General features: G+C 46.5%; 1 protein-coding gene across 5 annotated transcripts in view; it reads right to left on the minus strand.

The window, feature by feature from the left end:
- The window catches only part of LOC119953866, a 75,459-nt gene that overhangs the window by 55,209 nt on the left and 6,503 nt on the right, over positions 1-13,747 (minus strand). For 3 of the 5 annotated variants that reach the window (XM_038778468.1, XM_038778466.1, XM_038778463.1), the window contains 3 exons: positions 11,457-11,495; positions 9,387-9,425; positions 8,045-8,074 (listed from right to left, as the gene is read on the minus strand). In XM_038778468.1, coding sequence (XP_038634396.1) covers positions 8,045-8,074; positions 9,387-9,425; positions 11,457-11,495 — 108 coding nt within the window. The remainder of the gene's footprint in view (positions 1-8,044; positions 8,075-9,386; positions 9,426-11,456; positions 11,496-13,747) is intronic. The other 2 variants (XM_038778467.1, XM_038778464.1) reach the window with 1 other exon arrangement.

A 13,747-nucleotide genomic window follows, 5' to 3' on the forward strand; every position in this document is an offset into this window, starting at 1 on the left:
TACCCTGTTGACCGGTTTGATGAATTGTCCTTTAAGCTTTTGTATAGCGTCATCATAATCCGTTTCCTCTTTGATTATTGCGTAAGAGTCAATACCCACGCTGGAGTGGAGGACGTGGAGCTTCTGTGCCCCGGTGGGGGGGGGGTGGTTGTAGATGCTAGGAACCCTTCGAGGCAAGTCAGCCAGAGTTGGAAAAGTTCTGCAGAGTTCGGAGTTTGCGGGCTGATGCGGAGGCATTCGGGCTTGATGCGGAACTCCATCTTCAAAGTCGTAGTCAATTAAATTGATGTACCATCAATTGTACGCGAGGCGAGTGATTTACCAAAGTCTGGCTTTAATTGACTAGAACACAGCTCTGCGATCGTCTACAATGGAAAGGGACGATCGTCAGGCGTCTGACCATTTATACCTCGTTAATAGAGGCGTGGTTAACTCAGCCTCTCGGCCAATCGGTCGAGAGGCACATGACCGACCAGGGCCAATGGTAAGCCGACGTTCTGGCCCAATGGCAAACGAGTATGCAGATCATGTCACCACAACAGTACTATAAATTGCACTGACTCTTAGATTTCTGGGGAGAGTCCAGAAGAGTAGAGTAGAAGAGGTAGAAGATGGTTAGGCATCGGAGACATAAGTTTGTATTTGAGAGTTCTGGCGTTAGAGATAGCATAATTTAATATAGTAACTTTATACTTTAGGAATAGGCACAAATCCTATTTAGTAGTGTTAAGAAATTAGTTTTGTTTGTTAACAAAACTTGATCTTTGTTCAACACTACACATCCAAGCCGTCCAGGTAAAGCAAAGCAGAGAACAACACCCATTATTGTTCTTTCCGTTGCTTTCCCAGCCCACTCCTGCGGGCAAACACTTCCGCTTCACCTGGTGTGGTAAGAAAAGTCTTCCCTGCTCTGGCCCACAGTTTGGCCAAGTACAGCATGCTGAACGCACCTTGCATTTAAACACAACTCCTTTGACTCCATTGAATTCGGCCCAGTGCTTGGCTAGGTCTGTCCCATTTGCAAGACTGTGTGTGCCCTGCCCAGTTCAGGATCTTCTCCTTATCTTGGGACCGGCAGAGCTAGACGATGATGATTCATGGTGGCTCTGTTTTTGGCCTCTGCCGGAGTGACCAGTGGGCCCTGACCACTTCTGGGGGTTTGGGGAAGCTGCCACCCCGACCAGCTTACCCAGCATGTGTGCCACATATTCTGTGGGGTTTCTGCCCTCGGTGCCCTCTGGCAGCGGAGGTTCTGACAGCATGACCGGTCCTCTTGGTTTTCCTCTTTCCCCTTGACCTACACAGGGCCGCCACCAACCTTGCCACCTCCGTTTCTAATGAGATGAGCTGGTCGCCCTGGTCGGTAGCTGCCTTCTCGAGCTCACGCACCATCGCCTCCTGTGCCTCCAGTCAATGCTCCGTCCTTTCCATCATCTCTTTGAAGGAGGAAGACAAGGCATCTGCGACCGATGACTTCACTGTCGCCATAATCCCCTTCTTTATAGAATCTCTATATTTAAGGAGCTCCTGTGTTAGGAGTTCCAAACATGTTAAAACTTCAAGAAAAGCATTTAAAAAAATAATTAGACCTTGGATTAAAAAGCTAAGATCAGTAATAGCGACCGTGAAACTGGTAGATTGCCATTAAAATGCAACTGGTTCACTAATGTCACTCAGGGATGAAGTCTACCATCTTTAACCACTCTAATCTGTATGTGACTCCATAGCAATGAGTTGACTCTTTCCCCCTTTAGTTTAACAGCCACTGAACTATTGAAATCACTGCAGCAAACTGCAAAGGCTGAACAGAGAGACTCAGCACCACCTTTCCAGGGCATTTAGAAATGAACAGTCAACGTGCCCGTATCGTGTAAATGAATAAATAAAAATGATCGCACCATCCTATTCTTTCTTTGTTTAAAAGCAGGAAACACCTACTTAGGCAGAACAGCATCCTAGTTTTTTTAAAGTCAGCGCATCCAATTTTGTTTTCCAATTAAGGGGCAATTTAGTGTGAAAATTGCCCCACCTCTATCACTGCCACTGATGGTGCCGCCGCCCCCCTCTACTTCCACTGGCGTGGAGCTGAGGGGACAGCCGCATGGTCGGAAAGCTGAGAGGAAGACTAACAGGGCGATTCGCCAGCGGTCAGGTTAGGACCCTTCTGACCCTCTGACCCTGACTGACCCAGTGCCTCTGGCTACTGACTCGGGTGCAGCCGTTACGCCTCACCCCACCATTACCCAGAAACACCCTCAGCCCGGTGACATTTCGCCATCAGATATAGGGCCCGGCAACACTTCTGAGCAGGCCCCTCTGGGTGGCGGTAGTGAAGTGCGCAACCTTGAACCAGAGGGTGCTCTGTCCCAGCCACAAGTTCTGGAGAGAAGCATTGAGGGACAAGGAGTCAGCCTAGAAGGCCCTCCAGAGATAGAAACGAAAGGGAAAATGCTGGAAAATCTCAGCAAGTCTGGCAAGTCTAGGGAGAGAAAAGAGCTAACGTTTCGAGTCCAATGACTCTTTGTCAAAGGTCAAAGCTTCCCTCCAGAGATAGAGGTCCCCCCAGTGTGTGACCCTCTCCCCCACAAATGGCGTCATTCCAGGTTCTTTTCCATAGATGTCACGCCCAGTCCCCGAAAGAAAAGAGGCGGGGGATAGTAAGGAAATCCCAGCAGCTGCCGCTGTCCCCCGAGCAGGGTGCTTCAGGGTCAGATGGGATCCTTGAGGGCCCATTCCACCCAGTGCAATTTAGCTGCCTGGACTTGTTCAATTTCTCTGGGGAGGGGGGTCAGCGATAACCCCCTGCTTCTGAGGTTCTTAGCGGGTTATAGTTTGGAAGATCCTCTGTCCAAACAGAGAGAGTGCAGTTAAACACGTGGCTACAGGGATGGTGTAGGAGGGAGGATTTCAGTTACTTGGATAATTGGAGCACATTCTAGGGAAGGTGGGGCCTGTACAAACAGGACGGGTTGCACCTGAACCAGAGGGGCACCAATATCCTGGGAGGGAAATTCTATAGCTCTTGGGGGGGGGGTTTAAACTAATTTGGCAGGGGGATGGGAAACTGATTTGTAGGCCAGGAGATAGTGTTGCTGGAGTTAAGAAGTTGTGGGTAGTGCAGTACTGAGGAAGGTACCAAGGTCACAAGAGTGGACCTGCAGGCATGAAGGTGGTTTGAAGTGTGTCTACTTCAATGCGAGGAGCATCAGGAATAAGGTTGGTGAGCTTGAAGCATGGATTGGTACCTGGGACTACGATGTTGTGGCCATTACGGAGACATGGATAGAACAGGGGCAGGAATGGTTGTTGGAAGTTCCGGGGTTTAGATGTTTCAGTAAGATTCGGGAAGGTGGTAAAAGAGGTAGAGGAGTTGCATTGTTAAACAAGGATAGTATAATGGCTGCAGAAAGGCAGTTTGAGGAGGATCTGTCTCCTGAGGTAGTGTGGGCTGAAGTTAGAATTAGGAAAGGAGCAGTCACTTTGTTAGGAGTTTTCTATAGGCCCCCAAACAGTAACAGAGATGTGGAGGAAAAGATTTTGTGTAGGTGTGGTAGTCACAGTTTAGTTGTCATGGGTGACTTTAACTTTCCAAATATTGATTGGAACCACTATAATTCGAATTGTTTGGATGGGGCTGTTTTTAGCCAGTGTGTGCAGGAGTTTCTTCGTTGGCTTAATGATCAATCCTTTGGCCAAAAGTGCCTAATTCAGAGTTTCCAAGAGGAGAGCCACCTTTCCAGTTATCGCTCAGCACATCCCCGACACCGGAAGTATATCAACCAATGTATTTCTAAGTCAGGATGATGTGCAATTTGGAGCAGAGCTTTCAGGTAGCGATGTTTCCTTGCATCTGGTGCCTTTGTCCTTCGAGGTAGTCGAGGTTGTCGAGGTCTGTTTTAGGAAAGGTGTGGAGATGCCGGCGTTGGACTGGAGTGAGCACAGTAAGAAGTCTTACAATACCCGGTTAAAGTCCAACAGGTTTGTTTCAAATCACTGCTCCTTCCTCAGAGGAAGGAGCAGTGCTCTGAAAGATAGTGATTTGAAACAAACCTGTTGGACTTTAATCTGGTGTTGTAAGACTTCTTACTGTGTTTTAGGAAAGTGCAGACAGAAGAGGCTACATTGACCTTCTGAAAGAGCACAATACCTCGGCCCACTCCTCGACCTTGCCCTGTAATCTCATAACCCGACCTAACGTTTGAACACTGAGGGACAATTTAGAGTGGCCAATCCATTTAACCTGCACATCTTTGGACTGTGGGAGGAAACCGGAGCACCCGAAGGAAACCCTATAGCTTGCCTAGTTCAGTTTTCGGTCAATGTTAACTTATTGATTTGTATCAATATTGATACAGGGGAGCTCAGCGCTGGCAATTCCACTGAACAGGGAAAGGAGATGGTTAGATTCTCTCTTGTTTCAGATGGAAACTGCCTGGCACTTGTGTGACACGAATGCTACTTAGCTCAAGCCTGAATGTTGCCCAGGTCTTGTTGCATATGGACATGGACCACTTTGTTATCTGAGGAGTTGCGAATGGAACTGAGAATTGTGCAGTTCAAAGTGAAAATCCCCACTTCAGATGGAGGTAGATCATTGATGAAGCAGTTGAAGATGGTCTCACTGACTTCAATATTCACCCTCATGCATTCTTTGCAGATAGGTGCCTTTGGCTGGCCAAGTCCTCCTATGCAGTGCCACCCCAGTGGCTGCAGCATGTCTTGTGGAAGGCCGTAACTGCAGACTGCCTCAGGATGAACGATCCAGACATGACAGCAGATATTCACCAACAGGGTGAGTTGTGCATTGTCGCTCAACAACTGCCCATCGGTGGAATGATAGTCCCGGTACCTCTTCTCATTGGCATCGGTGCAATAGAGCTACATGATTGCAGTCAATGCCTTCCTACACCATTGGCAAACCTACTATCATGGTGAATCCACATACCCCCTCCCTCCTGCTTCTCTGCCTAGAGAGAAAACAATGCAATCACCTCTCCTATTAAGCACCTCCATTGCCTCCCGAATATTGTAATCAATGGCGTATTGGGATGTTTGCTATGTTCCCTGCTTCCACCTGAATGAACCAGAAGTTCAACACAATTGGCAGTACCATCCTCACCCTGGAGTGCACCTGCAGAACTCCTGAAAGAAGGCAGGGCTGCTTGTTGAATGTGTGGTGTCTCAGGCATGGCTGCTGTCTGAAGTAGAGGCACGAGAAATATTCCCTGTTAACCCAAGGTGGGTAGGGTCTTCTGTGTAGAGAATCCTCCTCCTCCCTCTATGCAGGGTTTTCCATCTCTGCAACCTCCACGCCATTTGTCAGTTATATTGCAAACCCAAAGACATGGCAAAATACATCCCCTAAACGTGTTCCAGATCTGGTATGGACAGTTGACCAAATCCTCTGCCTTTCCCTGTAGGGATGCATTGTCTTACAATAGTATCTCCATAAACACTTCAGGGCACTTCCACAAACTTCGTCACAGCTTAGATAACTCAGCAACACTTCAGCTGAAAGTTGGATAACTATCCCTTTAAACACCACTAGAGGAGCTAATTTATGTTTAGGTTTGAATGATTAGCACAGGCGTTTATTGGGTTTATATGATCCTAACCTTTTCATGGGTCAAATCAGCCTGAACGGCTGCTCATAATGTTCCTGGTGCACATGTGTACACCTGTTCCGGTGCCCTTCCCAACATGGGGTGCATATGGGCCACACGCCAGAGTGCTTCACAGGCCTTTCTGAGAGTTTGGAGCTCTGGTAACGCTGACATTTGTAGGGCTACTGGGCCCAATTTCATGGCTTGTTGGCGACCAGGATATGAGGGAAATATTCAGTGTGCCAGAGAGGGCTACAAGGAGTGTCAGAATGGGCATCATCCATCCTCTAATCCCTGTCAAGCATTGTCTTACTTCAGAGACTTTAAAGGCAAGCCTCCTGACAAACAAGAGCATACTCTCAAACACCAGTTTATCTTCCAACACTGAGGTTGGGATTTTCCAGACACCGGCAGGCATTATCCCGGGAGGGCTAGAAAATTTGGTGAGCCTTAGACTTTTATATTTATATTTATATTTAGATCTATCGTCACGTGTACTGGGGTACAGTGAAAAGTATTGTTCGGCGTACAGTCCACGCAGATTGTTCCATACATGAAAAAATAAGACATACGATAAATGCACAATGTAAATACATAGATATAGACATGAGGTGAAGCATATGGCGTGTAGTGCAATTTAGTTGAGTAGATGCGTGGAGAGATCAATTCAGTCCAGAAGAGGGTTATTCAAGAGTCTGGTAACAGTGGAGAAGAGCTGTTTTTGAATCTCAGACTTTTGTATCTGCTGCCGTTGGAAGGGGTTAGAAGAGAGAATGATCCGGGTGGAAGGGGTCTTTGATTACGCTGCCCAGAGCCATTAATTGGGAAGCTGGTTGGCATGATGGGCTGGACTGTGTTCACGATTCTCTCTAGTTTCTCTATAAAAGCAAATTACTGCAGATGCTGGAATCTGAAACCAAAAGAGAAAATGCTGGAAAATCTCAGCTGGTCTGGCAGCATCTATAAGGAGAGAAAAGAGCTAACATTTTCCAGCATTTTCACTTTTGGTCTCTGTAGTTTTTTATGGTCTTGGGCAGAGCAATTGCCATACCAGGCTGTGATGCAGCCAGATAGGTAACAGTTCAGCAAATTTTCCCGGCCCATCTGCTATGACACCTGTTGCTATCCAGGTTGGAAAAACCCAGCCGAAGGTTCCTTCAAACGTCAAGTGTCTCTCAAGCGCCAAGTAACTCTTAAACGCTGATGTATGCTCCAGCATTAACCTATTTTAAGACACTAAACATCTCTCAAACATTTATCTTTTTGCCATTTAAAAATAATTAATTAATTTCAGTAAAGTTTCTTCATAGTGTAGGATCCTCAGGGGATGCCAACCACACCCGCTTTTTACAGCACTAGCTGCCGTACTCCGGTAAGTTTAAAGGTCACATAACCACTTTGAGAAACTACGATGAGAAAGTAAGTGGGTGAGGGGATAGGATGACTGATGGTTGAGTGAGGGGGTAGAGTATAATAATAATTTTTATTGTCACAAGTAATTGGGTGAGGAGGTAGGGCGACAGGTAAGCGGGTGAGGGGGTGGTGGCACGTGGGTGGCTGAGGGGGGTAGGGTTCTGGAGTTGGGAGATCAAGGGGGGGTTTGGTCATTTGGGATGGTAGTCAGGGGACGTACTGGGTACAGTTGAGTTGGGTAGGTAGTAGGATGGGTGAGGGGATAGTCAAGGCATTCCAGCAGTATAGTTATCTAGAAGTTAGAACTAGTTTTAATCCTTCTGATATTTCCTGGGAAACTATACTGGTAAGAAGTCAGAGCCATCGAGGGCTTCAGACTCAGAGAAATTGTCCATCTAAAATTCAAACTTTTCAGGCAATTCCCACGTAGTCAGTATATCGGGGTCTCCACGGGTCCACCAGCACACCTTGTGAAAGCTCTTCTGGGAGCCAGCCAGCCAGAAATTGGAATTTCTGGTTCATTATTGTACGTTTCAGATACAGGAGAGTTGGAACATACAGTGCAGAAGGAGGCCATTCGGCCCATCGTGTCTGCACTGACCCACTTAACCCCTCACTTCCACCCTATCCCTGTAACCCAATAATCCCTCCAATCCTTTTTGGTCACTAAGGGCAATTTATCATGGCCAATCCACCTAACCCGCACATCTTTGGAATGTGGGAGGAAACCGGAGCACCCGGAGGAAACCCACGCAGACACGGGGAGAACGTGCAGACTCCGCACAGTCAGTGACCCAGCGGGGAATCGACCCTGGGACCTTGGCGCTGTGAAGCCACAGTGCTATCCACTTGTGCCCCTGTGCTGCCCCATATTGACAGGGACAGGGTTGGGATTGGAGGAGTGGAAAAATGGGCTGGTTCCCTGATCAAACTAACTGAATAGACAGGTGATTAGCTCCTGACCATTTTACAATATCATCTTTTTAGATTTCATTGGCAGATCTCGCAGTATTGTGTTAAATTCTTACCTGAGCCAGTAGGTGAGCAAGTGCCAGGATCTGCAAGCAAAGAGAAAATGATTAAATTGAGTACCTACATTGAAACTAACTTTAAATATGTTCTAGTTTCTGTGCCAGATACAATTATAGGGGGAGGCGGTGGCATAGTGGTATTGTCACTGGATTAGCAAACCAGAGACACAGAGTAACACACTGGGGCCTCGGTTTCAATCCTGCCACTGCAGATGGTGAAATTTGAATTCAATAAAAAAGATAATCTGGAATTGAAAGTCTAAAGATGGTTAGTTATCATAAACCTTCAATCGTTGCCTAAGCCTTCAAATACTAAAATTGTATAAACGACTGGTCAAACACACCTTAAGTACAATGTGTTTATTTCTTGTTGGCAGGATTCAAAGGTTGGAGACAAATCACAAGAATGATTCTTAGTATCTGAAGACCTTGATATGGGGTAAATCTGGATACATTTGGGCTCATGGAGATCGCCAAGAATAGGCAGAGTGGAAATGAGCAATACTGAAGAGATATATAATCGTTGGGGTGAGGCAGTGGCATAGTGGTATTGACTCTGGACTAGTAATCTTTGGGTTTGAACCCCGCCATGGCAGATAGTGAAATTCGAATTCAATAAATAAAATAATCTGGAATTGAATGTCTAAAGATGACCATGAAACCATTGTTGATTGTCGTAAAAATCCTTCTGGTTCACTCATCCCCTTTAAGGACCTGGTCTGGCTTACATAGAATTTACAGTGTAGAAGAGGCCATTCGGCCCATCAAGTCTGTACTGGCTCTTCGAAAGAGCACCCTACCCAAGGTCAACACCTCCACCCTATCCCCATAACCCAGTAACTCCACCCAACACTAAGGGCAATTTTGGACACTAAGAGCAATTTTTCATGGCCAATCCACCTAACCTGCACATCTTTGGACTGTGGGAGGAAACCGGAGCACCCGGAGGAAACCCACGTACACACGGGGAGGATGTGCAGACTCCGCACAGACAGTGACCCAAGCCGGAATCGAACCTGGGACCCTGGAGCTGTGAAGTAATTATGCTATCCACAATGCTACCGTGCTGCACATGTGACTCCAGATCCACTGCAATGTGGTTGACTCTTAAATGCCCTCAGGGATGGGCAATAAATGCGAACCCAGCCAGCGATGCACACATTCCATGAATAAAAAAAATAGCTTGTTTTAAGTTTTTAAGTTATTTGACCAAAGTCAAAATTAATCCACTTGCTTTGAAATGGGTCCAAGTGTTTCAGTTTTGTTAGTCTACCCAGGAGACCTTGGGAAAGGTATTGCCTATATTTAGCCCACTGAGAGATTTGTGTTCCATTCCTACCTTGCTGGGAAGCAAAGACTGATGGAGCATGCTGGCAGTCTGCAAAAAAAAATAATATATTGAGAAAGTAATTGATTAGGTTACATTTGGTGAGCTAACCTGACTTCTGAGGCGAGATTAAGGTTCTGGCACTTCACATGGTGTGAGCCTGGGAGCTCGGAAATTTTAATCAAGGTTAAGAACAGTGCCGTATTGTAGATCAGGTAACGGAGCCTTCCCAACTTTGGTCTCCCAAATGAGAGATTTTCCCAGTTTGGGTCACTTTGCTCAAGCTTCTCAGTTCACTGGCTAAGACTTAGCCAGCTCCTGCCACTCCGATGAGGCTTCCCAGATCAATTTCCACTGCATGGCGATGATTTAAGTTCTAAATTTAATGGGCTGATGGTTTTGGAGTTACAGTCAGACCCTATTTGGAGCACTGCATTCTGTTCTGGGCACTGCATCTCAGGAAAGATATACTGGTCTTTGAGGAGGTGAGGCCTGGAATAAAAGTTACAACTGAGATGTTTAAGATAATTAAAAGATTTAAGGGGGTGGATAGAGAGACACAGTTTCCTCAGGTCGGGATATCCAGAAGAATCAGGCACAAACTTGAAATTAGAGCCGAAAGGCTCAGCGATAATGACGAGAAGAACCTCTTCACAGCGGTAACCCGAAACTCTCTGGAAAGCTATTGAAAATGAAAAATGAATGAAATGAAAATTGCTTATTGTCACAAGTAGGCTTCAAATGAAGTTACTGTGAAAAGCCCCTCGTCGCCACATTCCGGCGCCTGTTCAGGGAGGCTGGTACGGGAATGGTATTGGAGGCTGGTATTGGAGTTGAGGGTCAGCTGGAAATTTCAAATCAGAGATGGGTGTGATCTTCCGGCTGCTCGTGCTCGTGGGACATTCCTGTCCCACCAACGTCGCCCGCTCGCCACGGGTTTCCTGGCAGCGTGGGGTGGGTTCAATGGGAAATGCCCCTGGCAGTGGTTGGACCAGAAGATCCCGCCACTGGCCAATGGCGGGCCAGACACTGAGTTTCAAGTGGCCAAAGATATTAAGGGATATGGCAGCAAAGCAGATCAATAGAGTTAACATTAGTCATGATTGACTAATTGCGGCATAGCCATCAAGGCTGGATGGTCTACATTCCCAGCATGTGAATATCCAGTGCCAATTCATAGAATCCCTCTTCGGTGTTTCTTTACAACACAAGTGAAGAAATAAAAACAGAAAACTCTGGGAATATTCAGCAGGTCTGGCAGCCTCTATGGAGAGAGAAACAGAGCTAAGGTTTCATAGGGGTGGGCCTTTGGCTTATTTCTTTACTTCTGTTTCTATTTCAGATTTCCATCAGCTGCAGTATTTTGCTTTGGTACACGTGGAGGAATATTGAGTGTGCTTATAGCTCATGGTCCATTGTCCATATAATTAGTGAGAAATTCTTACAGAGAGAAAACTGAGATCCCCTGAAGACACAAACAGAGTTGAAATAGTTTATAGGCTTAAAGTAGTCGTTATTTTTGACAGTATTTATAGGAGAACACATTAGTAGCATTCCACTGATGATTGTCCGCAACGAAACCTAATGGTTTGCACTGGTCAGTGGAACGGTCCCTACACTGGAAGAGATTGGCCCGAGGCACATGTGAAATTGAACCTCAGGCTTCATTTAAATGAGGCCAGTGTGGACAACTGCTCATCTTTGCCAGGAGACCTCACTCGGGGGAATTGGGGTTGGATTTATGGGCTGGTGTGCCACTGTGCTCAAATAGGATTTTGGAAGGAGAAGGAAGGTGATTAGGAGGGCGGGGGGGAAATTGGGAGGGAGAAGAGTGATGGTGGCAAAGGAGGCAATCAGAATATTGGGAGGAGATCGGGAAGTTTGGAAACAAACAGGAGAGAGGGAGGATGATCAGATGGGAGGGGGAAATTATGAATGTGGGGGTTTGGGAGCTAGGGTAAGTGATCAGGAGGCGGCCAAGCAGCAGCCAGTAAAGATCTTTGGCTTTACATTTAGCTAAGAATCTTTTTTTAAAATAAATGTATCTTTTATGATATTGGGCTAGTTATAATACACCCTTACCTATACGTGTTGCAACACCAACGGCCCTCTTGTGTATATCTGAAAGAAAGAATGATACCTGTATCAATAAACATATTAGAAATAGCAAGTTAACTGTACCAGTAAAGTGACTAACAATTCTTGCGTCATAGACAGTGGATGCCAGGAAGTTAGTCTTTTTGCTGATAAATCAAGCTTACAGTACATGGTGATGAGAGTACAGGCCCTGGTTTAGCTTCTACTGATAAGTGCAACCAGTTGGGTGGAGTGTTTCTGGATCTGGAGGTGTGGTTGGGGGGAGGCATTGCAACATAGAATACTTGGGCGAGAAATTGCGTTCATGATTACTATTTGACAGAAGTTTTGAACAGATGCAATCCAGTTTCCAAATTAATTGATAATGGGTAATTTTTTTCATTGTATCCATATCCAATACATTAAACTATCTTACAACCCTTTTCCATCTTCCAAACCTTAGAATCCAAGTGGTCTAAATGCCTTCTCACAACCATTGCACAGAATTCCAATAGCCAAGCCTCCGGCCACTTACTCCAAGTCATTGCTTTTCAATCCTTACACCAATTGAAAACAGCTTCAGTAAAACACAATCACCTTAACGTTTAGTGGGAATGTATAGAAATACCAAACAACACATATTCTTGAATGGCTGATGTTGTTGGTCAGTTGACAGTCATTTATCACCCATTCTTAGTTGCTCTGCCTGTCTTGGTGTTGGGCCAGTGGTTTCTTTAGCACGGTGGTTCAGAATCAACGCGGGGTGGTGGTGGTGGGGGGGGGGGGGGGGGGGGGGGGGGGGGGGGGGGTGGTCCCTGGCCCTTTAGTGGACCACAAGAAGGTTTCAGTGATCCGCCAAAACTACTAGCAGCTGAATCAGAGCATACATAAAATAGTATGTGATGATGTTGCCTTGCAACATTCCGGTTTCCTAACACGCTAGGTGCCAAATATGGTGCCTGTCCATCATTTAAAATCCAATCATTAATGGCCAACTGCGCCAGGTGACCAGAAAAATGACACTTCCCACTGTAACGCAGTTAGCACTGACAAGTGACTAAGTGTGCGCAGCTCACCTTTTCACCATCTGAGGTGGAATAGCGAGAAGTGGGGGATGCATACTTCAGAGGGGGGGGGGGGGATGCTCCCAATGTGCACCTCCCCTACTTAGTACCTCCCAGCCCAATGTTTCCAATAGATCCCCTCTCTGTTGCACAAATTAAAATAGTCTTTTGCACTATGTGGGGAGATGAAGTCAGAGCGGTATTCTCACTGGACGACCAATTCAGACACAGGTTAATGCTTGGGGACTCAGGTTCAAATCCGAGGCAGGTGGTGGAATTTGGGGCTGGATTCTCCGTGCTGCCGCCAGTGGAGAATTATGGGAACTGCGCTCCCGCGAGCAGCAAGGGCCAGACGCGATTCATGTCATGCAAATGGGCAGGCACACAGCATGCAGCCCACGTGCAGCCTGCCAGATTCCCAGCCCCGTAGGTGTCTGATTCGCTGGATTCACAATCGGAGCCTGACAAGCTGGAGCAGCTTTTAAAAAAAAAATTTTTATTCAAATTTTCACAAAATATCAATAACAAAAAATACTAAGAACAGAAAGAACAACCCCCCCCCCACCATGTATACAAAAAAGAAGAAATAAATTAACGCCCGTCGTTAGCAAAGAACAAATATACACGTCCCTTCAGCCCAAAACAAAGAGACGCCCCCCCCCCGGTTGCGGCTGCTGCTGGCCTTTTTCTACCGTTCTGCCAGGAAATCTAGGAATGGTTGCCACCTGCTGAAGAACCCCTGCACTGATCCCCTTAGGGCAAATTTCACCCTTTCCAATCTAATAAACCCCGCCATATCGTTGATCCAGGCCTCCATGTGCGCCCACATAAACCCCGTAATGCTCCTGTTAACCTGCCTGAAAAAGGCCTTCGGGATAAGGATGGGGAGGCACTGGAACAGGAACAGAAATCTCGGGAGCATCGTCATCTTGACTAATTGCACCCGACCCGCCAGAGACAGAGGCAACATGTCCCACCTCTTGAACACCTCCTCCATTTGCTCCACCAGCCTTGTGAGGTTAAGCTTATGCAAGGCCCCACAGCTCCTGGCCACCTGGACCCCCAAGTACCTGAAGCTCCTCTCCGCCCTTTTTTATAAAATATAATTTTTATTGGAATTTTTTACAGAAAATATAAAACATAACGACAAACAATGAAATGCAACAAAATAACCCATAATAACTGTGACACCCCCAGACCGTATCGACGCATGTATCACATCCCCCCACCCCC

This window comes from Scyliorhinus canicula, chromosome 19 (assembly GCF_902713615.1).
Source record: "Scyliorhinus canicula chromosome 19, sScyCan1.1, whole genome shotgun sequence".
Taxonomy (NCBI): Eukaryota; Metazoa; Chordata; class Chondrichthyes; order Carcharhiniformes; family Scyliorhinidae; genus Scyliorhinus; species Scyliorhinus canicula.